Source organism: Callorhinus ursinus, unplaced genomic scaffold (genome assembly GCF_003265705.2).
Source record: "Callorhinus ursinus isolate GAN/ISIS: 27379988/994484 unplaced genomic scaffold, GSC_fseal_2.0 scaffold57, whole genome shotgun sequence".
Taxonomy (NCBI): Eukaryota; Metazoa; Chordata; class Mammalia; order Carnivora; family Otariidae; genus Callorhinus; species Callorhinus ursinus.
In genome coordinates, this window is record NW_027397119.1 from 5,588,808 (window position 1) to 5,613,664 (window position 24,857).

The 24,857-nt window shown below is 52.8% G+C and overlaps 1 protein-coding gene across 1 annotated transcript in view; it reads left to right on the forward strand.

Moving 5' to 3' along the window:
• Positions 1-24,857, forward strand: part of LGR6 (leucine rich repeat containing G protein-coupled receptor 6) — a 116,830-nt gene that overhangs the window by 25,727 nt on the left and 66,246 nt on the right. The window contains exons 2-4 of the mRNA XM_025855219.2: positions 2,460-2,531; positions 5,008-5,079; positions 12,951-13,022. Of these exons, the coding sequence (XP_025711004.1) occupies positions 2,460-2,531; positions 5,008-5,079; positions 12,951-13,022 (216 nt within the window). The remainder of the gene's footprint in view (positions 1-2,459; positions 2,532-5,007; positions 5,080-12,950; positions 13,023-24,857) is intronic.

Here is a 24,857-nt window from a genome sequence, read left to right on the forward strand (position 1 = left end):
CCCCCCCCCCCCCCCCCCCGACTGGAAATCCACCCTCCTGTGCACCCCTCCCCTTACTGAGCCCTGCAGCTGGGCTGTGTGTTGTCTTGAGCAGGATGTGGGGGCGGGTTGGGGGGTCCAGGCCCCCTCCTCCCCAGGGGAGAACAATGAGGCCGCTAGTCAGGGTGGGGGGGCGGAGGGAGTGGGGTGGGGGCATGGAGCCACATCAGAGCCTCTGAGGTGCGGCCCCTGGAGGGACAGCTGAGTGATGAGGTCTGAGTCACATGCCCCGCGTGCTCCTTGAACTCCCGCTCCCGCTCCTGTGGAGACACGTCCAGAAATGCACAGGGTAAATATTTAGAGGTAATTGTTTTTTTGGGGCACCTCGTGCCTCCCTGCCTGCCTGAGAATGAACCAGGTCCAGGACTCGAAGGGGAGGAGTCCAGTCAGATGCAAGTGTTGTGGGCCTCACCATTCTTTCCCCCTGCCACTGTCTGGTGCACCCCTGCATCCTCACCTCTCCGCTGGAAGCCCAGGTTAGTGGAGCCTCGATACATCCCGAGAACCAAACTCTGACATAAAATCCATCAACAAACTCTCTTGGTTCTGCTCCTTAAACCATGACCATCAGCACACCAGCCCCCCCTACACCTCCTTCTGTCTAGCCCTCTTCTGGATGGAGTGGGCCCAGGGATGGCCCTCCTGTCCCCACGCGGAGCAGAGAGGGAGCTGTGGACAAGAAGCAGCCCTGAGTTCAGCAGGCCAGTTCCTTGGCTCTACCCTGAATGGAATGTCTTCCTTCTTTAAAGGACATGGCATCCGGACTCTAAGCTTTATCAAAGATAAAACATTTGAGACTAAACAGTCTTTTTATAGATTGGAACTGGGCTCCCCAGCACACATTTCCTCACCATCTCCAGGCTGCCTTTCTGATCGTCCACACAGAGCACACATTTCTTGGAGGAAAATGGAGACATTCAGGTTTGACAGCAAAAGTGCATTCCCAAGGAAGGGAGAAAGCTGCAGGCAGGCCTGGGGGTGGTGCCCAGCGATCTGGTGGTCTGGTTTGGACCCACCTCTATACCCCTCAGGGAGGGTGCTGGCAGAGGCAGGAAGCAGCTGTTAAGAGTTTGAAATAGGATGGGACCCAAATGTGTGAGACACACACACACGGACTCTGAGACATCACTGCTCAACCTGGTAGAAACTGAGAAGGAAATGCTAACACACAGTGCAGGACCAACCAATGAAAGCACCAACTCCTTCCCACCTAGCTCCTGGGCCTGTTGGGTAGGACATTTGCCCACAGGTCTCTGAGGGACAGGTGGAGGGAAGAAAGCAGATATTAATTGTGTATGTACTATTTGCTAGGCAGTCTGTAAGCATTGGCTCCTTTGTAAGGACCCTAGGGATTTGGTGTTATTCAACCCATTTTTATGGATGAGGAAACTGAGGGTCACAGTGGTTAAGAGCTCAAGGTCTGATAAGTAAGTAGAAGACAGAGTTGACCTCAGGGCCTTTTGACTCCAGAGCTCAGTGTTTTTTCCTCTGGTTTCTTGAATGTGAAATGGAGATAACAATGGAATCTACCTTGGGGCTGTTGTGAGGATTACATGCAATTATTTGGTTAAAGGTTAGCCAGTGCTTGACACAGTAGGCCTTATAAGTGTCAGCTGTTAATATTGTGGTTATTTTGTGTCAAGGTATCTTTAGAGGTCAGTGACCGTGAAACCACCCACGGGGCCTCTCACATGGTATGGGAAGGTTGGAATGATCCAAGGTAGGAATCCATGGAGGGATCAGGATCCGCATCAAGAAGCTAGGCATCTTTTGGGACATGCTTGGAGGTCCTCTGATAGCAGGAGTCTACGGGAGGAAAACCAACAGGAAAGCAACTGGCAGAGAACTCAGAGAGCAGCGAAATCCCACTGGTTCTGGGATAGAATAAAAGAATTATCCCCCGTGGCCACTGCAGGGATGAGCACACCAGTGTGTGAATATTGCATGAACCTGCTCCGTAGAGCTTAATGGCAGTAATCTCTAGGCTTCAGATTCCCCTTTGGTAAAAAGAATGCATGAGGTATTGCTTGTATTAAGTGGACCCTCCCCTTCTGCTCTGAAACTCTACAAATGGTTCTCTAGCTTCTCCCATTACAGGGAGGTCAGTGTCCTTCATAGTCCTAACCACAGCCACTCCTTGGGGAGTCTGGCGGTGGGAGGAGAAAGGCAGAAGGCAAAATTGGAAACTATGGAGGGAATGCACATATGTGGACCTGGAAGGCCTGACTCCCAGCCCAGTGCTCACTCTTAGACACTGCACATGCTCCTGCCAGGCTGGCTTTGGAATTAGATGACATGGATATATGTGTGTTGGGTATGCTGCAGGAATAGCTGGGGCTCTGTGGGTGTCTGGACCTGGACAGCACAGGTTGGGGCTGATGGGAAGCTCACAGCTCCCCTCCCATTTTCTCTCCATGCAGAGACCTGAGCATGAACAACCTTACAGAGCTGCAGCCTGGCCTCTTCCACCACCTGCGCTTCTTGGAGGAGCTGTGAGTAGATGCTTCATGGGACTCGGGGGCGAAGCTTTGGGACCACTGATAGCTCTAGGAGCCAGGGCTCCCCAGGAGGAGGGCTGGAGCTCAAAGGGAAGGGAGTGGGAAGCTGTTCTTGATAGCAGGGTATTTTCACAGATACCTGGGCCAGCTGTGAGTCCCAGGTGCTGGGCAAGACCACACAGTATAGGTACTCTGAAATCTGGCTCTTGGTCCTCCCTGAGGCCAGCTCTAGTTTGCAGTTTCCCCTCTTACTGTCAGTGGTTGCTTCTCTTTCTGGGGGTCATCTTTGACCTGCTTCCATCCCTTGTGTCCAGCTACCAGCCACCCCCACATCCCAGTGGTTCTTTCTCTGCAGTGTCTCTTACCACCACCCCTTGTTCTCTATTCCCATTGCACCAGCCTCCTTTCAAATATACTCTGCCCATCGTCAGGGAGCATCTCACCAGCTTAAGAACCTTCTCTGGCTCCTCAGTGCCCAAAGGATCTACTTCTAAGGCCCTCCCCCAACCTGGCCTAAACCTACCTGGCCAGCTTTGCTCCACTGAGGCCGGTCATGTTCACTATCCTGGTTTCCCCTCCTGCATTTGAGCAGGAGACTTCCCCTTCAACTGGTGCCCACCATCTCAGGCACAAACCTTTCCTCTATCATTGCTGAACACATAGGTCCACTTCCTCCACCAAGTCCTCCCTGGTTAATGCCTTCCCACGACTGTTGCTCTCCATCTGCGGTCCTTGGGGCTAGCCTCAGACTCCAGGGGTGCTCATGAATAAATCATCTCTTCAGTTAGAGTGCCCAGCCTGTCTGCTTGGGGAAGCCAGGTCACTCTGCTCCCAATCCTTGCATTCGTCCCAGACCTCTTCCTAACCTCCAACCTCCATCTCCAGCCTGCTTTTTCTTGGTTTCGCACCACTGTCGATCCTCAGGGCTCTACTAAGGTTTGCTTAAACTGTGCAAAGCATGGGCTCCTGGCTCTGGAAACATTCATAGTTCCACCCCAACCCTGGCCCTGCTGCTGCCCTAACCGATTTCCCATCTCCATCCTAGACAGTGCTCCCCCAAGATGCAGTCAGCCTGCCCCTGCTGGAGGTAGGATTCGATCAACCCCCAGAGCCATAGTTGGGTTTTCTAGACCCTGTACTTATTGAGCTTCCCCTCTGTGTGAAAGACAAGCTCAAGGTGCTCTGGGGGAAAACAAGATAGAAGTTCAGGGAGCTTCTAGGTGAGACAGCAGAGCTGTGCCCAGCAGGTGAGCAGGGGGTTCTGTGTAAGGAAGTGGTCAGGGTGCGGGGGAGGGGGGAGGCACCTCTAGCCTATGGATGGGGAAGCCTTCCTGGGGGAGGAGTATTAAGCCAGGGCTCAAAGGAAGTGACAGAATTGGAGGCAGTAAGGGGCCTTCTGAGGTGGAGGTGCCACATCTTGGGTGGGAGTGAAAAGCAGGTGTGAAGGCTGAGGCGCTGGGGCAGGTGACATCCATGGCACAACCTGAGAACCGAAGGCTCATTTTCCTTCCATTTTCAGGTCCCTGAGAAGGGGCTAGGCCCCTTTTAAAGGTTCCATCTAAAGGACCTTTCCATGGCAAATGCCCACCTATAGGATCCAAGCTTGGGGACCTCAAATATCATGATGCCTTTCCACACAATTTTTTTTTAAACAACAAATACCAAATAACAAGATTCTTATTAAAGATATATTTTTTAAAAAGAAGACAGCTTCTGAGGTATGTCAGCCCAGACTGTACATCCATAGCCTCTCATTAGGAATCGAAGTACGTAATAATGTCGCTGGGGACTTGGGAGATCCCAAGTGCCTTCTGCATCATCCATGGTTTGACTCTGCTCAGTCTGGTTTGGGCATTAAGGATATTCTGTCACATTTGCTCCCGTTAGAATTGGCGATCACCCCATGACAAATGTGGAGGTGCTTCATTAGACCCGGATGTTGGACTAATTCTAAAACCCCATTTCCTAACCCTCCTGGATTAACAGGGGTTAGCTGTGTAGTTGAGGGCATGGGGAGACACGGTCCCACCCTGTCTGTACCTGGCCCTCCCCTGGTGACAGGATGCAGTGCAGTTCGGCAGTTGAGGGTGGCGGGTGAGTCATCCAGGTTAGCAGAGGGGAGGATATGACACTCTGGAGCGGACCAGAGCCTAGAAGTGAATCAGGTCTGGGTGACAACACCATGCTCGGCCACTGCCTAGCTCTGGCAGCCTTAGGGGAAGTGACTTGATCTTCTCCCTGAGCCTGAGATTCCTCCTTTGAAATTTGGAGATAATTCTAGGCACCTCACAGGGTTATTGTTAGAGTTAAGTGAGAATGGGAGTGAAGCATTGAACACATTGTTGCTATCAATAAATGCTAGTTATCACCCCCCTCTCCCCTCCCAAATCCCAAGATGCTAAGGGTGGTCCCCCACTTTTTCCATTTGGGTTCCCTGCCAACATCACTGACACTTTTCCCTGGTTTGCAGGCGTCTCTCAGGGAACCATCTCTCACACATCCCGGGACAAGCATTCTCTGGCCTCTACAGCCTGAAAATCCTGTAAGTATAAGTCTTCCCCATTTTCCACAGAGATGCAGCCTTGAGAACTGTGGGCAGGTTGAAGATTTGTAAGCCGGGTCTTGGTTTGTCACTGGCTTGCTTACTTCCTCATCTTTATTTTTCATTTTAATTGTGATTTCCATTTCTTTGCTTTCACCATTTCTATAACAAATTTTCTGATTTGTAAACAAACATTTCATTGCACCTGATAGTTATGGCAACCCTCCACAGAAGACAAGTATCTTTTTTTTTTTTTTTTGTAATGTGAATAATGACCAGAGAGGCAGGTCTTTGCTGTCCCCTCATGAGCCCTATTGGGCCAGGAGAGGAGGAATCCAGATTGGATTTCCTTGGCTGTTCTTCCTCCTGAGACCCAACCTTGGTCTCTGCAGCTCTGAGTCCCCTTTCCCACGGTAAATATCTCGCAGCCCTGTTTTCAGGCTTCTTCATCCCATCCCCCTCTTCAACCTTTTATCTTTCCTTTAAAGCAAAAGGAAAGAGAATTGGAGAGGACCTTGTGTTAGTTCACTAACTTACCCCCTTGCTATTGAACTGATGGCCCATTTTAGAGAAGGGAAAACTGAGGCACCATCTCCTTCCATCCGCATCCATGGCTCACTTTGTCCCAATCAAGACTGTCTCCCCCAAAGCTCCCCCCATGTTCTTATGAGGAGTGAGAATGAAAGTTCATAGGGGGAAGTAGATGCACGGTGTCTGAAGGTGGGCAGCACAGGTTCCTGGGGAGGGCACATCACCACAGGGATGGGTTTGGGAAGAAAATGAGGATCTTGAAGGCTGATCCTGGAGCAATAGAATTTGGAGCATTTGGAGTTTCCCTAAGCTGGTGAGCCATTCCCCAGCTCTGCTGCTCCCTTAGTCCTCACTTGACCTGCAGGTCTTCTTTGAATGGTTGAGCAGGTGGTTTACTGCACAAGAACATCTGGCTGAATGGGTTAAAAGAAGGGGCTGAAATCCAGACCTATGCCTGGCTTGGGGCTATAGCCACCTAGAAAGGAGTATCGTTTTCAAACGTGCTCAGAGTTGTTTATGGGCTAGTAATGGCCTTGGCCCCTTGGCCTGTGAACTTCTGGCTTTTAGGTGGTCAGCAGTCCATGGTCCAGGCTAAGCACTTTCATGTTGCCGGTCTTGAACACCTTTGGCCTTTAGCCTTTCTCTGGATCTGCCTCTGAGTCTCTGACTCCAAGGCTGTCCCAGTCTCTTGTCATTCCCTTCCCTTCTGCAGTGCCCTTGGATCCTGCGGGGTCTCTCCCCAGCCTCAGTCCCCAGGTCTCTCCCGCTTTCCCCTTCTCTGTCTCAGCCCTTGCTCTCCCTCCCTCTGCCCCTCTGTGCCCCGCCTCTCACTTCTCCTTCTTCCTGCTTCTCCTCTTGGTCTGTCTTGATCCCCGTCAACATCGCTGCCCCGGGGTGTGGAGAGGCATCCTGAGCCAGACGCAGAGTGCAGGCAGCCTGCTTGGTGGCGTGTCTGTGCCCAGTGGCAGGCTCAGACCTGCAGCCAGGATTAGAGAGCGGGTTCTGTTTGCTGGGCCTTCAGAAGATGTGAGACTCATGTCCCGTTTCTAAGACTCCAGCTTAGAGATGAGCCTCCTCTTTCTTCTTTGCCTACATTAGGCAATAAATCAAAGCCTCGGAGAAACCACAAGCCTCCCGCCCCCTTTCTGCAAATGGCGCCCTTGGCTCCATGAGCTGGGTGGCCAGGAGAGGCTGCTGGTTGGAGCCAAGGACAGCCGGAGGCCCGCTCCCCACTCTGCCATTGGCCCCCACGTTACCCCATCCTCGAAGACCACCTGGTCCCCCAAAGGCTTCTCGTCAGTTCTTTGCCTGCAGAGTTTTCTACTTGAGAGTTGAGTTGGGTGGTCTTGGGGAGCTTATTCTCTTACTCAAGTGCTTCAAAGCAGGGGATTCCTCCTGCATCTGGGCAAGAAGGACTTTCTGATGCCTCATGTCAGTTCTGTTGCCGCCCTGTCCTTCCATGGCTCAGTGTTCAGTACTGCAAGAAAAATAGAGCAGTAAGGGGCATCTGGGTGGCTCAGTTGGTGAAGCATCTGCCTTTGGCTCAAATCATGATCCCGGGGTCCTGGGATCCATCTCATGCTCCCTGCTCAGCGGGGAACCTGCCTCTCCCTAGGCCTCTCCCTCCTGCTCTGCTCTTGCTGTCTCTCTCAAAATGAATAAATAAAAAGTCTCAAAAGAGCCTTGGTGACTTAAAAAAAAAATAATAGAGTAGTAAAGCCCACCATCAGCGTAATAATCTCTTTTTGTACCAGGATACTGTCCCTTTAGCTACTCCCCTGTCTTCTTGGGGTCTGAGACTCTTACCTGAACTCCATCTTCCTTTCTCTGAGGCCTGACTATCCCTGCAGGACACTCTGCCTCTTTCCTCTTGGAAGCAAAGGACAAAGAAGGGCAAGATTCCCTCTCTGATCTTCTCCTAAGTGACAGTGGCAGACCCCTCCCTCTGTCCTTCCCACCTCGGCCCCACGCCTGCCCTGGAGGTGTTACTCTTGGATTCCCTCCTTCCTCTGCGGCTTTTCCAAGTCTTGGAGCCTGTAGGCTCTGGCCAGGCTCCTGCGGAGAGAGCCAGGCCTGCAGGGGATTTCCAGTCTCACGCCTTTTCTCCAGACTGTAGGTGGGAATGTCTGTCCTCTAGAGTTGGGAAGCCTGAGGCCCGGGGTTCACTGCCTCTGCCCCTGCCCACGGCCACCATCGGCCACCATCGGAACTGTCCTAAGGGAAGCATAGCTCTTGCTGCTGCTGGTATGTAGAAAAGAGCCTTGGAGGGCACCTGCCCTGTGTGCCCTGCCAGGGTGAGGGAATCGCGGAGGCTGGAGCTCCTGCATCCTGCCCTGACCCGCAGCCTGAGGATGTGGAGCTGGCCTGTGAGGAGGCTGTCCTGCCCTCAATGGCTCCTGCCTCACACTGAGGAGGAAGAAGGGGAGGAGGGAGGGAGACAAGTAGAGGGGAGAGAGAGGGGATGGAGGAGGGAGAGAGAGAGAGGGAAGGGGAGAGTGGCGGGGTTGGGGGGAGAAGTAGAGAGAGGAGAGAGAGGGGATGGAGGGAAGGAGAGAGAGAGAGAGGGAGAAAGTGTGCCCCAGCCACCTCTTCCCTCACAAGCCTCTTCCCTCACAGCGGCCCCCCTCCCCTCAGAGAGCTGCGTGAGGCCTGAGCCTTGGTGCCTTTCCTGCCTAGACCGCCACCTTACCTATGTTAGGCCAGTTTGGCTCATCTAGAAAGACTCCTGATGGGCCTCAGTTGCTTTTCACCAGACCCAGATCTGGGAAACGGGGGTTGACAGTTGAAGGACTTGCTTCCCCTCCATGTCCCCAAGAGGCTGGGCAAGGGATTTTCCCCAGACTACCTACGCCTGGTTTGAGCCCCAAATCTCTGGGAGACTGGTTTGGGGTTCCTAGCTCATGTCACCTTGGTGATGCCTGAGTCTCAAAAAGGGCAGCCTCTTCCCGAAGCCCTTCCGAAGCCCTGGCTGGAGGCCACCGAGGGGTGGGGCGGAGTGAGTACCTCTCGGGCCCCATCCCTGAGGGACTCTCCCTGGGTTGTCCTCTTTACACTGTATTGAGTGGTCTTCTGTTGACATTGACTGTGTTTACTCTCCACCTGGCTGGACAGCACCCATGCCTGGCCCAGAGTCGGGCTTCCACTGGTGTTGATGAAACGAATTGGACTGACCTAGGGAGGAGAGACTTGTGAGCTGTTTTAGAGTGGGTACTTCCTGCCTGGCTCATGGGAGAAGGATACTAGGCTCTAGGAGCCCAGGGAGATCCTCTGAGCCATTCTTCTCCAGGAGGTGGAGCCTACTGCCCTCGTCCTGTCAAGAGCCTGGATGTCAGGAAGTGGGTCTCATGTGCAGCAGATCCCAGAAGAGGTGGCAAGGAGGACGCTCAGACTTTCTCAGTTTTCTTACCTTTAAAATGGGGACATTGGGATACCCTTTCCAACATTTTTAACTGCAGAAACTTAAAACACAAACACCTCGTGCAGAAGTCATGATGTATAAACAGATGAGGGAGGATTTCTCTGGTTACAGTGGATGAGGGGGGTGGATAGACCCCAGGCTCTCTTTTGCCCATCCACCCCAGTGACCCCCAAGGCCCCTCCACAGAACCAAAGGAAGGACCTTTGTCAGCCACTGGTGGATCACCTCTCTGGAACCTTCCAGCTATTAGCGCTCATGGTTCCTGCCCCCAAATGCTTTTTAAACCAGAGAGATATTCCTCAGCAGTGCTTCACGGTGACCAAGGGAGGAGTCCTGAGGGCTGGGCTTCCCCTAGATGAATGGCTGCACATTAGAGTCACCTGGGAGCTTGCCTAAAATCCCTTGCCTAGAGATTTGGCCCCAGAGATTAATCAGGCTGCAGTGTGGCCTAGACCCTGGGGTTTAAAAAAAAAAAAATCTTCCCAGGTGATTCTAATATGTAGCCAGGTTTGAGACCCACTGCATTGGACAGACTCTGGCTCACCAGGCAGAATCAGGGCCAGTGAGAGAGGCAGGCAAATGTGGTCACAAAAGCAGTGGCCTAGGAGATAAGACTTGGGCCTTAGGCCTGATTTGGCCTTTAGTTTGCTTTGTAACTGAGGGTAGGTCACCTCCCCTTCCTGAACCCCCATCTCCTCATTTGGGAAACAAAGGGGTTCTTCCCTTCTAAAGGTGCTTCCAGCTTTGATGACCCAGTTGTGTTTCAGTAAAGGAGTGAAGGCTGGGAAAGGAGGCCAGGAACAGCAAGGGAGACAGCGCCAGGCCCAAAGCCAACCGCCATGCTGACCTTCAGCTTAGTGGGTTTTGATGCCATGAAAGCAAGGACTTTCTTGACGAACAGACTGACTACCTGGCATGGGATAACTTCCCTGGCACTGGAAGGATGACTGTGCCCTGCGAAGGTGCTACAGCATCTGTGTTGGCAGGGAGGTACAATTCGGAGACCTTAAAGATCTTTCCAGATCTGGGATTTGACAGAACAAAGGGTAGGGGGATCTGAGCAGGTGATGGGGGTAGAGATGCATTGCGATGCTCAGGGGAGGTGGGGTTCTGCCCACAGAGTGACTAGATGCAGCTTCTGGGGCCCCTGGAGGCGTGGGGGCCTGTGAGGTGGCCTGAGCAGCCTGTGGCCCCTCCTGTTTGCCCAACCATCATTTCTCCATCTCCTTGCTCCAAGCATCCTGTGGCCTCTGGGCGAGAATCAAGGTAGCCCGCTGAGATCCCCAAGTGAAGTTCCCACTCTTTAGATGCTGGAGGTCGACACATCTAGAAGGATAGAAGTACTAAGCAGGGCGGAGGGCAGGAAATGTCTTGGGTCCCTGAATATTTTAACTGAGTGAGGGTTTATTTTTGCAACCTCTGGTAGCCTCTTCCTTTGAAAGAGGAGAAAATTGAAGCCCAGAGAGGGGAAGTGACCTACTCAAGTCATCCAGCACTGATAAAACGATGTCAGAATTGTAAGGCCGCTTGCCGTGCTACTGAGCGCTTCTGTTGCCTGAGATACTGCAACGCATGCTGTGCTTTACGGGGGTTATTTAATTTAATCCATTTAATCAGTGCGTAAGGTCATTATCATCATCCCCAGTTTACAGATGAGGAAACTGAGGCCCACAGAGTTGAAGTAGGAGCTTGCAGCTATTGCATCGCTGGACAGAGGCAGAGCTTAGGACCCAAATCCAGGCTGGCTGACTTCAGAGCCTGTTGTGTGACTGCTACACTCTAAGGAAGTCTGGGAGGCTCAGGTTTAAATTCTACCTTTTTTTTTAAGGTTGATTTTTAATTAATTAATTATTTTAAAGCAGGTTGGGGGAAGCATCAGAGGGACGGGGGGGGGTCGCAGTGAGGAGCCCAAGTTGGGACTTGATCTCACAACTCTGAGATCACGACCTGAGCCGAAATCAAGAATCAGTCACCTGCCTAACCTACTGAGCCACCCAGATGCCCCTAAATTCTACCTTTGAAGCAAAATTGTAATTGAAAGGCCCCATCCTGGGCTGTGTGGAGCCTGGCTTGGAGGGGTCTGGGGAGTGTGCTCCTTCAGGGGCACAAAGTATGAGCAGGAAGAGACCCTGGGCACTGCATCTGCCTGCAGCCTGGCCCTTCCCTTCGTGCTGTGCTCAGCCAGCCTCGGGGCCAGGGGCAGGGAGGACCCCGATCCCAAGGCCCCAGTTCTCTGCAGTCCTCAGGGTCTGGCTCTCTTCCCCCTTCCTCAGCTTGCCCTGCAACAGGGGCTCCTCTCAGTCTCCAGGCCAGGCCCACAGTGAGGCCAACGCTCTTTTGTTCTTGTGGTGCTGTGGTTTGGTTCATGTTTGGGATTCTTACATATCTATAAAAGGAGTTTAGGAGAGGTAACAGGGGTGGCTCTGACGAGGACAGTCACATAGGAGACGTGGGTAACTACTCAGGTGCATTATCTTCCCACTCTGCATTTTCATGGCTAGGTGTTTGGATGCTGGGAATAAACCCTCTGGGGTAAGCTTGAGTCAATACATATAAAGCTCTATGACCAGGCACATCAGCTGCTACTGTTTTTCAACTTAAAGACTAGGAAAGGAGCTACTCTTCCTGAAGCACGGTGATCTTCCCTGAGTGATCCCGAGCAAGAGGCATATCTCTGCTGAGCCTTCCCTTCTGAAAGATTGACAAGTCCATACCTGGCACTCAGTAGGACTCACTGAGTGCTCATCCCCTCCAGGTTCCTGAGACACCTGGCCTATCAGGATGCACCCCTCGCCTCTGGGGCCGTGTGTGGCCCTGGGGGCTGTCGGACGGGGTGCTGTGCAGGCAGGCTGGGTTGGCACAGGGCCCATTCACTCTGCCTAGGGTACCGGGCAGCTTCCTTCCTGGTTCCCCAGCTATTCTCTGGACCCCAGAGCACCCACAGTCCGTGTGCCCTCCTCCTCCCCATTTCTGGTGTCCAGCTCTCCAGGCCTACAGGTAAAGAATGTCCGGATGGCAATGCCACCCAGGGACTTTCCTATCCTTTCTTCACTCCCTCCCTCCCACAGATCCAGGTGAGCAGGATCCTTGCTCAGGGCCCCGCGTCTTAGAGTCTCTGTGCCTTGGGGTACCTTTCTCAAACATGTTTAAGGCCAGCTGTAATGCCTGGGGTCAGCAGAGCCACCCGGAGGGACCGCCCAGGCCTCCTGTCTCCTCTCTGTGTGCTCTCTGACCCTCTGCCCTGCAGGTCAGGTTTCCCAGGTGCGCAGAAGAGCTCCACCTCTGGGATGGTCCTGGGGTCCTGTGGCTGAGCCAGTTCCAGAAGAGCAGCCTACCAAGTGGATCATGTCCGCTGGCTGGCATGTTATTTCTTCTGTGGGACCGTGTGAGATGGGGCCATCAGAATAGTGCTGACATGCTGATCTGGGGTGCCTCAGATTGTTTCTATAGACATGGATTCCACAAAAACATATTTGCCTGGGGCTCTGCCTCCCAAGGGGCGGTCTTGCCCTCATCCACATCTCCCCTTCCCCAAAGACACCTCCAGCCTTTCAGTTGCCTGGGGAGAAAAACTTACATTTCCCAGTGTCCTTCCTGACCAAACTGTGACAGAATTGCAAGTGTTCTAACTTCCAGCTCATCTCGCTTCCCCAAGATGTCTTCTCTGCTTTTTCTCCACGGTCCTCTTCAGCCCTGCCTCATCCCAGAAGCCCTTCTGAGCCCTCTCCAGCCCCAGGCACAGCCCACAATTCCTCGGCAGCCTCTGAACCCCCACTAACAGGGCAGGGCGCTGGATCGGGACTCTCTGGGGCTCGGAAGCTGGGGCAAGAGGGAGGGGTCTGGTGTGGGTCAGGGGTCGAGGGAGGAACCCCCCAGCTGTGCATGCTGTGTGGGTTCTCCAAGCCCTTCCCTCCCCTTACAGGATGCTGCAGAACAACCAGCTGGGAGGAATCCCCGCAGCGGCCCTGTGGGAGCTGCCGAGCCTGCAGTCTCTGTGAGTCACTGGAGGGCTGGGCTGGGGAGCCAGCTTCCTGGGGCCTGACTCACAGCCCCAGGCCCCCTGCCTCGGCTTCCCCTCCTTTCTGCGGGCCCCCCTTTCTCACTCCATGTTCCAGACAGCATGCCGCTCCAGGCTTTGGTTTTTTTCGGGGTTTTTTGTTGTCGTCAGTGTGTGTATGTGTACACTTGCGTGTGTATTCGGGAAGGAAGGCCCTGAGCCCCCACCGGAGGACTGTGGGAATGGGACCTCCCTAGGTGGGGCCACCGGGGCAGCGGTCCTGGGGTGTCTGGCGTTCTGCCACAGAGCCTGGGGGGGAGGTTGGAGACTGCCACCCCAGAGAAGTGTCAGGAACGGGCTATCTCCCCCACCTAGCTTGCTCTAGCCCCCAGGGCTTGCGGGGGGCGGCGCTAGGCCCAGACACCCATTTCCCCTACTTGTGGGTGGGACTGCATTCAGGGACTCACTGGCCACTCAGGAGAGAGCCATCTCTTCAAGGAGCCCTGCAGTTCCTTTCTCACCCAGTAGGGGCTTCATGGAGGCAAGACTGAGTCTGAGGGCAGAAGCAGAAACAGGTGCTATCTAGTGATGTGAGCTCGCCAGCTGTGATCCTCTGGGCCAGGTGCTGAGTTTTATTCACACGGTGCACATCGAAGGGCCTGGGTCCTAGCAGGTGCCTAATACAGGTCTGAACCAACTGAATTTTCAAGTACATCTGCATCTGGTGGGAGAGTAAATAGATGTTTTGGGAGAAATCAAAGTTGAGAGACAGGCATGGGCATAACATTTAGCCATGGGGGAAACTGAGGCACATTAACATGCACTGTGTCAGGACGAAGGCCCCGGGCATCCTCAGCCTGTGGGTTCTGCCGTGGTCCCTGTCCAGCCAGTGGTTGTGTCTGATTCTAAACTGTCCAGATTCTCCTCAGGTAGAAGGATGAAGGAGGTAGCAAGGTGGCTTTCCTTCTCATAACCCATATTCAGGCCCCACTGCACCATCAATAGAGGGGTCCAGCCATGGGGGCCCTGGCCAGCTATCTGTGCCACACCCACACATGGTCCGGACTTTCCTCCCCTGCCCCTGCCCTGGCCGTCTCCTACCCTCCTGCTTCTGTGTCTGCACCCCAGCGCCCCCCCCAGCTGCCCTATTGGCCCGCCCCTGCCTCCACTCACTCTCTCACCTTCCCACCCTCCGTCCCAACAAATGCTGGGCCTCTGGCCCCAGACACCTTTTCTCCCTCCATCCAGGTTACCGCTGAACTGGGCAGGTAACCCAGCATTTCCCTAGAGGCCAACATCAGAAGATCAAAGGCCAGCAAATCCTGTGCTTGATCTCCACCCCCCAGCACAGACTAAACATTTGCTTAGGGCACCAGCAAAGCAGGGGCAGCCAAAAATGGAGGGGTGCGTGTGTGCAGGATTTGACATTTCATCCAAAGCGTCAAAGAGGTATTCATTGGGGAAAAAAATTAGAATTTTGCTGGGTTTCACACTTATTTTAAGGTTAAGTTTTGTTTGTTTTAATTGTGAATCACATCTTTTGTCTGCTTAGGGGTTCCAAAGGTCTTGTTTTTCAGACCAGGCATGATGCTTTGGGGCTATCAGGCAGTTTTCTTCTGCACTTTCTGAAAAATGGGCAGCCCCTGTGGCTGGGGAAACTAGGTAACTGGCTTCCACCTGCAGCCCTATTACTCTCCATGGTCTGGGTGGGTCAGGGCAGGGGACAGAGGCCCAGTCCCCCACTCCCGCAGTGTTAAGGCAGATGAATAGATTTTGCCTCTTGCAATCGTGTGAGGAGCGCACTGTCCTATGAAGCAGAAAACTTGGCTTCAAGTCCTGGCTCTGATCCCGACTATTGTGTCACTAACCCTCCCTGTGCCTCAGTTTTTCCACCTTAAATTTGGGGGTAATTATCTTCCTTGCCTATCTCACAGGGTTGTCAGGAAGATCAAATATATAGTAAACAGAAGAGGGATTTGTAAAAAGAAGACTCCGCACAACTGGGATGTGTGGTGATGCTATTATGTTATTATTCACTTAACTAGTCATTGATCTATTCATTTTACACATATTTTTGAGGCTTTGCTGGGGAGGCAAAACCTGACTTGCATCTTGAAGGATTAGTAAGCGTCAATTGGGCGAAGAATCAGGGAAGGACATTCCAGGTCGAGGGAATAGCACATGCCAAGACACACAGATGAGGAACCCAGTAAATTCTAGAGACTTTACAATGAAGTGAGTCTGGCTGAACTGTGTGTGTGTTCGGGGACTGGTGGGAAGGCCAGTGGTGGAGAAAGATCTGGAATTAGTAAGAGGTAATGCCTAAAGAGTAAGCACGGACCTTGCTAGGGATTTGAACACTGGTGAGCCACAGGAGAATTTTTAGCAGGAGAGCAGTGTGATTGAGTTTGCATCACTGAAAGATTACTTTGGCAGTAGTTATGGAGGACAGCCTGGAGATGTGGAGCCAGTAAGGGGCTGGTGAACCAAGGGAGCCTAATGGCAGCTGAAGAAAGGGAGGCATAATAAGATAAAAGAAACTGCTGGACTCTAGAAATATCAAGATGACATGTCATCAGGACTCTGGTTCGGATGTCCTGGGTCAGCTCCTTCACTTACTACCTGTAGGACCGTGAGCAGATTAGTTACCCTCTCTGCTTTCGTTTCTTTATTGGTAAAAGGGAGGTGGTGTCTATGTACCTCAGTAGGATAGAATGAAATGAGCTGATATACATAAAAACATAGTACCTTTTGTTGCTACTACTACAGTTATTTCTAGTAGTCATGGTATGGACTGGAGGTGGGAGTTGAAGGGGAGGAGGAGTCAAGTTGCTGGGCATGTCTCTGGCTTCCACGTCTGGGTGGACAGAGAGGCTGGTCGTGGAGAGCCTGGCACATGGTGAGATCACAGTAAGAATGTAAGTAAGTAGTGATCCCCAGAGGATGAGTGCTCTGGGGAGGGGCACAGGGAAAGGGGAGACACTGATGTCCCTTTGGACCTATTGAGTTTGAGGTACCTATGGGTAGGGTGACCAAGCATCTCAGACAAACTGGAAAGGGGGTCACCCCACCTGTAGGACATCTGTGTGTGTGTGTGTATGTGTGTGTGTATGTGTGTGTGTTGGGGAGAAGAGGGGGAGTGCATAATCCAACTCAAATGTTCTATTTGGTTGGTGTTATTTCCTGAGCTTTTGGAAGCTGGGGACCTCTAAATGAGGCTCTGTCCTACTAATTCAGGTTCCTCCATCTCAGACAGAGACAGTAAAACCAGCCCAGGTTTGCCCGGCTGAAAGGGGACGGTGGGAGCAAATGACAATTTTGGGAACCCCTCTGTGTGTCAGCGCTACGTGAGATGTTTTATGTGTGTGATCTGACTTCATTCTCACAAAAACCCCCTCATGATTGCCTTCTCTGTTGGCAGATGAGGAAATAGAGGCTCAGATAAGTTCAGGGACTATTCCAAGGTCAGAGCTAGTGAGTGGGGAAGGCAGGGCTATACCCCAGTGTTGTTGCTGTGCCCTTTCCATCATGGCTGCAAGGGAAGTCACTTTTGGTGGCTATCACGGGGTGGCCCTCCCTCCTTCCTGACAAATACCAATAAATAGAAATTCCCTCCTTCCTGTAGGAAGCCAGTGGGTCAGGGAGGCAGTATATAGGAGACACATCCCTGCCCATGTCTCTCCTGGGGGTGGTATGTCCTCTCCAGAGCAGGCCAGACCCACCCAAGGGCTCAGGTCCCTAGGAAAGGCTGTTCTTTGCCTCTAAAAGGCAAGGTCCCTTCACCGACTCCTGTGGACATTCCTGGAACCTCAGCAAAGGTTTAGTCTCCTGTGGTTCACCTTCTACCAGCTAGAACCAGACACTGGGGAATAGAAAGTAGGTTTGGATTGATCAGGAGTGGGGTCAGGTTTAGGGGATGGGGCCCTCGGTGACCAGTCAGACATGGTACATAGGCTCTTTGGCTTGGCACCTGGGTGGGTAGCACCCAGCTCTACAATACAGCCTCCCTGGATACACTTGCTTCTTCTCCGACCAGTGTGGGAGGGAGAGGATGCAATGCCAGATGTGTCACTCCAGGTTTGAGCCGAGGCCAAGAGAAACCACGGGAAGCTAGTGGAGCCTGGGGGAAAATAGAAACTGGGTGGGGGTGAGGCAGGGCCAGGGGGAGAGTGCATGGAAAAGCAGAAAAACAGCCCAGAAAGACCTCAGGATGGGGCTGGGGTGGGGCCCGGGAAGCGCAGGCTGGCTGGTCCCTGGAGAAGAATCAGAAAAGCACAGTGGCAGGAATAAAGGGGAGAAAACAGGAAAACAGCCCAATCCTGGACACCCTACGGGGAGAAAAGCATAATTGCAAAGGATAGCCACATGAAACTGGCCAACATTGTGCTGAGCAGGGGAAATTAATCAAGAGTGGTGCCAGACTCCAAACTGAAACCCAAGTTAGAACCACCACAACTCTCTCAGCGCAAGCCAGCCGATCTAAAACACATTGGCTGCCTGCTGCAGAGGGGGAAGAGTTGGAGAAGTCCGGGATGGAGAAGGGTGTGTGTGTGTGTGGGGGGGGGTGTACCTGTGTGCATGGGAAGACAGCTGGGCTCAGGGTGATGTGGGAAGGGAGTAGTGGCTCCCACTTATCACACTTCAAGATGCTAAGCACATTCATATCTCATTTAATCCTGAAATCCCATTTTGGGATAGAAGCTACTCCGAGTTTATAGACGGGGCAACTAAAGGCCAGAGAAGTTAAGCAACTTGACCAAGATCCCACAGCTAGGATGTAACTGAACTGGCATTCTATTTTAGCTCTAATTCCAAAGTACCATGTTCTCTCTTTTTTTTTTTTTTTGAGAGAGAGAGAGAATGTGCATGCGCAAGGGGAAAGGGCGGCGGGGGCGGGGGCAAAGAGGGGGGGAAGAGAGAATCTTAAGCAGGCTCCATGGCCAGCATGGAGCCCACTGGGGCTCGAGTTTATCACCCTGAGATCATGACCTGAGCTGGAATCAAGAATCTGATGCTTAACCGACTGAGCCACCCAGGTGTCCCCAAAGTACCATGTTCTTAACCTCTATCTCTTAACACCTCTTCTAAGACACAGTGCCTTAGGATCCAAAGATCTGGATTTAAGTCTTGGCTCTGTCACTAACTAGCAGTGAGGCCATGGGCAAGTCTCCCCTTTCTGAGCCCAAGGTTCTCTGTCTCTAAAGTGGGAGGGTTAAATGAGATGATTGGCAGACAGGTGTCCCAAGAGAAAGGATGTCATGCTCCAGAGATAGAAGAACGTCCTAATGTGGTTACTGGCCCTGTTCCTCAGTTGCTTATGATTGCTGTGTGCTTGCTCTCTCTGGGTCTCAGTTTCTATCTCTGTGCAATGGAGAGCATCCTCCTTGAACCCTTCCAGTCTCCTGGGACTCTGTGAGGGGAATGGGGAGGAAGGACTCAAACCTCTTCAGGAGAAAATGGCTAAACCATTCTGGCCAGTGCCAGAGGCCAGTTCTATGAGGACAAGGATCAGAAAAGATGAAAACAAGGGGCTTCTGAGCAGGTCCCCCTCATTCCATATGTCTGACCCCCCCTCCAAGGGACAGTTGTTCCCCCAGATGGATGACCACAGTCAGACTAATAATAACCAGCCCTTAGATGGCACTTTCCATCTGTGAGGTGTTCGTCCTTCTTACCTCTCTTACTCCTTGCAGTACTTCTCTGGGATGCTTTCTACTAGTAGTTTCAGTGCCCCATTTTATAGATGAGCAGACCACCGAGGCACAGGGAGGGTGATGTGACTTGATGAGAGTTATTACAGTGAGTACGTAGCAGAGCCATGGTCCAAAACTCAGGCAGCCTGGCCCAGAGTCCATGCACATAACTGTGGTGCTGAGTTGCCCCTCAAGGGTGTTCTGAGGCTGCTGAGTGAGCTGATGACAAGCCCTGAGGCCTGGGTCATCACTGGGGTGCTGGGGACCAAGGTGTTTCCAGAGCACCTGGCCTCAGGGCTGGCTTTGGGTAGTGCACTCTGCTGGGGGGTGCCAGAGAAGCCTGAATTGGGGCTGCTGTCCTTACTCTGGCAGTTCTAGGGTTGAATGGAGCCAGTTTGGGCTGCTCTCACCAAGTACCATAGACTGCGTGGCTCGTAACCAGCAAAAAGTTATCTCTAACAGTTTTGGAAGCTGGAAGTCCGAGATCAGCTTGCCAACATGGTTGAGTAGGAGGATGAGGGTCCTCTCCTGAGTTGCTGACTGCTGACTTCTGGTTGCACCCTCATGTCTGGAAGAGCAGAGACAGGAAGCAGGCTCTGTCCTGACTCTTACAAGGGCACTAATCCCATTCACATGGGCTCCACCCTTGTGACCTCAGCTAATCCTAATCACCTCCCCAAGGCCTCACCTCCCAAATCCATCACACTTCAGTCCATAACTAGGAGAGAGTATTGGTTGCCTGGGGAGCTAGGGCTGCTGACACTTTGGCATGAGCATTGATCCCTAAAAACCACTGGCTTTGATCATAACCCCCAAAGACTCCTTGAGAGAGGGCCTAAGGCTGGTTGTCCCTAACCATCTACTTGTGAAGAGCATTAAGATCTTTCTAGAGGACACCTGGGTGGCTCAGTTGTTAAGCGTCTGCCTTTGGCTCAGGTCATGATCCCAGGGTCCTGGGATCGAGTCCCGCATCGGGCTCCCTGCTCCTTGGGAGCCTGCTTCTCCCTCTGCCTCTCTCTCTCTCTCTCTCTCTCTCATGAATAAATAAATAAAATCTTTAAAAAAAAGATCTTTCTAGAAACTTTTCATGAGGAACAGCTTTTCTTTCTTTTTTTTTTAAGATTTATTTATTTATTTTTGGTAGAGGACACAAGTGGCGGGGAAGGACAGAGGCAGAGGGAGAGAGAGAGAGAAAATCTTAAACAGATTCCCTGCTGAGCAAGGAGCCCAATGTGGGGCTTGATCCCATGACCCTGAGATCATGACCTGAGCCGAAATCAAGAGTTGGACGCCTCACCTACTGAGCCACCCAGGAACCCTTGGAATAGCTTTTCTATTTGACCCTTGCAAGCAGTTGCACCAGCATTTATAGCCCATTTTACAGACTCACCTGAGGGGCAAGATACAGAGGGGAGGTGCTCTGCTCAAGATTCCCCAGTGAGTTAGAGGTGGAACCAGGAGGGGAACTAAGTAGGGTCTTCTTGTGGTGGGGGCAGAAGAGCCCAACCATGACTTGCCTTACCACTCACAGCCTCCCTGAAGCAAATCTTTGGAAGGCCCCAGGGGAAGGCCTGGGTGATTTCAAGAGAAAGAGCCAGTGATGCATGAGACTGGGGAATTCCCTTAAGGAGGCATTTTCTTGGCTCTCCTGAGCACCGTGAGCAGGAGGAGGACATCACTGCGGGGGACGAGGAAGGTGCCTTTGGGGGACAGAATGGGCCAACACAGTCATGAACAGAACTTGTAGAATAGTGGTTCTCAAAGTGTGGTCCCTGGACTAGCAGCATCAGCATTACCTGTGAACCTGTCAGAAATGCAAATCCTCAGGCCCCACCCTGGACCTACTGAATCAAATCTGTGGACCAAAGAGACCGGCAGTCTGTGTTTTAAGAAGCCCCCCAGGGGATTCCATGCACACTGAAGATTAAGAATCAGTCCTGGAGAAAAGAAATCTATTTGTTTCCTTGGGCTGCCATAGCAAATTGGGTGGCTTAAAACAACAGTAATTCATTCTCTCATAGTTCTGGAGCTCAGAAGTCTGAAATCAAGGTGTCAGCAGGGCCTCTTGCAGCTTCTCTTGGTGGCCATTCCCTGTGGTCTCATCATCCAATCTCTGCCTTCCATCCTCACGTGGCCTTCTCTTCTCTTTGTGTCTTACTTTGTGTGGTTTCCTATCAGGACACTTGTCAGTAGATTCAGGGCCCACCCAGACAATCCAGATGATCCCACCTCGAGAGCCTTAACTTAAATTACATTCACAAAGACCTTTTTGTCAAATAAGGTCTCCTTCGCAAGTTCTGGGAGTTAGGAGGTGGACTTATCTTTTAGGGAGCCCCTCTCCAACCAGCCAGTAAGAGGGATAGTGGAGAAGGGCGAGCAAGCCTGTAGCCTCTGGGAGAACCCATGGGGTAAAGAGCTGAGAGTCGAGTCAGAGTGAGAACAGGAGGCTTACAGGGAGCAGTAGCCCATGAGCCAGCTGTATGGGCATCTGGCAGAGTAAGGCCCCAGGCTGGCAGGCTGGGGGAGAAGAAGGCCTTGAGGTCCGGGCAGTTCTGACCCAAGTCCCATCCCGAAGATGCCCAGTCTGCCATGGAGAAGCCCCCAAGCTGCCCCTGAGCCCTTCAATTGATCTAGTGAATCTCGTTAGTGCCACCCAAACTTGCCTTCCTGCCAGAAAGGGCCCTGAGGCCCAGCCAGGCTGTGGGGCCCAGCTGAGGGGTCCCCAGGGATGCACGAGGTGGCAGATGGCCTCCCTGGCACAGCTATTTCAGGCTCCATGATTATATGCTACTGTATTTGGATCTCCCCAAGGTTCCGGGAGTTGATTACTACATTCATCTGGAGCAGAGGCAGCTCTGAGGTAGGTGGGTGGGCGGGCACGCAGGCAGCCCCTTGCATATGATGAAGCTCCGAACATGGGTAATTTGGCTCCTGGAAATTCTAGGAGAGTGTCTGTGGTGGGCTGGGCCCTGGGATCCTGTGGAGGTTTTTTTCAGCTGTAAATGCTGGTCTGGGATAGAGTCAGCCCAAGTGGGGCCACCCAGGAGCGGCATGGTGCCTCAGCCCCATGAGGAGCACCTCAGTCCAGACTTGTGGGTCTCCGTACCTTCCTGCCCCCTGAGTCCCATGGAGCTCTTCCAGGCTTAGGCCTGAGAGATCTGAGAGAGGCAGGAGCACCCCGGGTTGGGGTGTGGGAGCTGATGACTCAGATGTGGTTTAGGTGCACATGGGCCCCAGGTAGAGCCAAGAACTGAGTGACCCCCTCCCCCATGGGGAGAAGACAGAGGCAAGTTTCCTTCCTCCTGTATTAATGCCCTCTCTGAGCAGCTGACATCAGGGCAGAGCCCTGGCCTGGGTTCTGCGTATGTCCGGAGGAAGGAGGCGATCTAGCCACTGGTGTCCATCCATCCGTCCTTCCATCCTTCCATCCTTCCATCCATTGGTTTGTTTGTTCAAGCTTTGGTCAGTGCCCGGAATGCCTGGCAGAAAAGTTACTGAGATCAATCATAAAACAAGGGCCTGCCTTTCAGCAGCTCGTGGTTTGATGTGGGAATATCACACACACCCAGACACCCATCTTCACTCCACCCCTCCCATACACTATGGTCTTTTAAGCTTCCAAGACAGAAAGTTGGTGCAGGTGAACATGATATAAAATTAGTGTATAAGAGAAAAATGGGAGCTGGCCAAAATGATGAAAACCAGGTGAAGCCCAGTAGGGGTGTGATAAGAATCCTACTGGTGGCTAGTGTTCGTTGAATGCTTACTATGGTACCTGGCCCGAGGCTAATGCTTAGCAGATATCACCTTTTTTCCTTATGACAAATCTCTATAGGAGGTACCACGATTTCCATTTTATAGAGGAGAAAACTAAGGTTTGGGGAGTTGATCATAGAATTGATAAATGGTTCACCTGAATTCCAAGCCTGTGTGTGCCTGTACCACCATCCTAGACTATGCAGATGAGGTCTGTAGCTGGGAGGGACCCCAGAGGTCTGGTTCCCAGAGTTGTCTGCCTCACAACACTTAGGGAAGCTTACAAAGTGCAGATGCCCAGGCCGTTTCTCAGACCACCTGACTAGGAATCTTGAAGGCTGAGGCCCAGGATGCCAGATGTGAGAAAGAGTCCTCCCAGGTAGTATCTGAGGCAGAGCCAGGTTTGGGAACCACTGTTTGGTTCCAGGTGTGGCTCACAGGCCAGCAACCCTGGTGTCGTGGAGCCATGGGAGCATGTTAGCTGTGCCCACTCTCAAGCTCCAGGGATTCTGAATCCCCTCTTTAAGAAGACCCACCCTTTTACTTTCCAGGCTTACTGGTATGCAGTTACAATTTGAGAAGCACTGTTCTTTTGTCCAGGAACTTCTGGGGCACCCTGCCCCTCTCCCAACCTCAGTGAAGAGGGGCCACAGTCATTCCCAGCAGTCCATGTCCATTCACCCCTGCCCTCATCCCCTAGGCCCTAAGGCCTTTCTGTGCAAAGTCCTCAAGCCTTAAAACCCCTTCTTTTGTCCCCTGCCATCACTTGCACAAGTAGGGTGGTAATGAGAGGTTTGGATTGGTTTGGTTGTGGACCCACCTAGAGGCAATGAGCTGTACCAGATGATCTCTTGGAGGGTGCAGGTGGAGACACAATGGTTAGACTTTGGGAAGAACTTCCCAGCTGCCTAAAACCACAGGGTGGGGGAAAGCCTAGAGCACTTTCTTCTGAAAGTCCTCTGGAATCATACTCCCCACATCTGGCCTGGGAGCAGGAAGGGGTTTGACCCCATCTCACTCCAATCCACTCTCGACATTTTCTGGGAGCTCACAACATCTAGTCAAAAGTCTGTGCCTTGGAAGCCTTAGAGTAGTCCAGCGTGGAGGTAAGAGAAGGCTCAGATCACAGCCAGGAAGAGGTGGAGAGAGCGCCTGTGTGCCTGCAGCCAGCCTTCCCTGGCTGCACCCCTGCCACCGGCCACCTGCTCTCCTGCTCCCCGCTCCCCAGCCTGCCGCCATCCGCCATCCCGGTGAGAAAAGACTGTCAGGGGCTGGGAAAGTGTGGTCTTTTCCGAGAGTCTATGAGTAATTTTCCACCCGTTTATGAGCCTTTGGAGCCAGGGTAGCTGCCAGCCGCTTGCTGGAGTGTGGAAATCCACACACCAACCGGAAAAGGCTTTGAACACGCCGGGCTCCTGCTCTGGCCACCGACAGAGGCTGCGTGGGTGGAGGCTGCCCACCCCAGACCACAGGACCTTAGAATACCCAGCTGGAAGGCGCTGCAGGGGTTACCCAGTCCAAGTGCCTCTTCCACAGGTGAGGAAGCCAGGCAGCAGAGAGGGGAAGCAACTCTCCCAGGGTCACCCATGGAGTCAGTGGCGGGGCTGCAGCTAGCTGGGACCCAGGTCAGGCCAGCAGATGCTTTTTGGCTCTGAAAGGGGACGATCTATTTATAAGCCTCTGTGACCTCTTCCACCAGATAGCTCTAAGAGCAGTTTTTCTGGAATATGACCCCCTGGGGACTCTCTCATCAAGGTGGCTTCTCTTCTCTCACTAGTCCTAACACCTGTTTTTGGACTTGGAGCCAATTCCTTCCCTTGTCACCCTAAAATAAAACAACTCCAACAACGAGCTGGTCAGGAGGACCTTCGGGACCTTGGAGGGGCCTGGGTGCTAGGGAGGGAGGAGAGAAGGCCCACAGTGCTTGGCAGGGGCATGCTGCTCTGGGGTGGTGGCCGTTGAAAGGATGCTGAGCCTTGGGAGCCCTGGCAGGCCCTGGAGTGGAGGTCACTTCTGTCCCTTGGAAGCAATCTCTTCCCTGAGGAAGGAGGGCAAGCTTGGCCATCCCAGCTCTCTCCCCTCTCCCCATGTCTCCTAGAAGAAATGGACTCTTTCTCCGGGGGCTTTTTCAGGGTGTCCTGCCCTGATCACCTTGCAAGTGGGGAAGGCAGCACCTTTGTGGGGCTGGAGGCCACAGAGGACCCTCCAGCAGAGGTGACCTTGGCCACATGCCTCTCCTCAGTGTCAAGGCAACAGTATGGGACAAGACTGAGGGAAGAGAAGGCAAGAAGGCAGGAGACGGAAGGGAGGGCAAGAGGGAAGGGACTTGACCGGAGCATCCCCCATGTGCCAGACATCACACCAGGTGCCGTCAGCGGCCGGC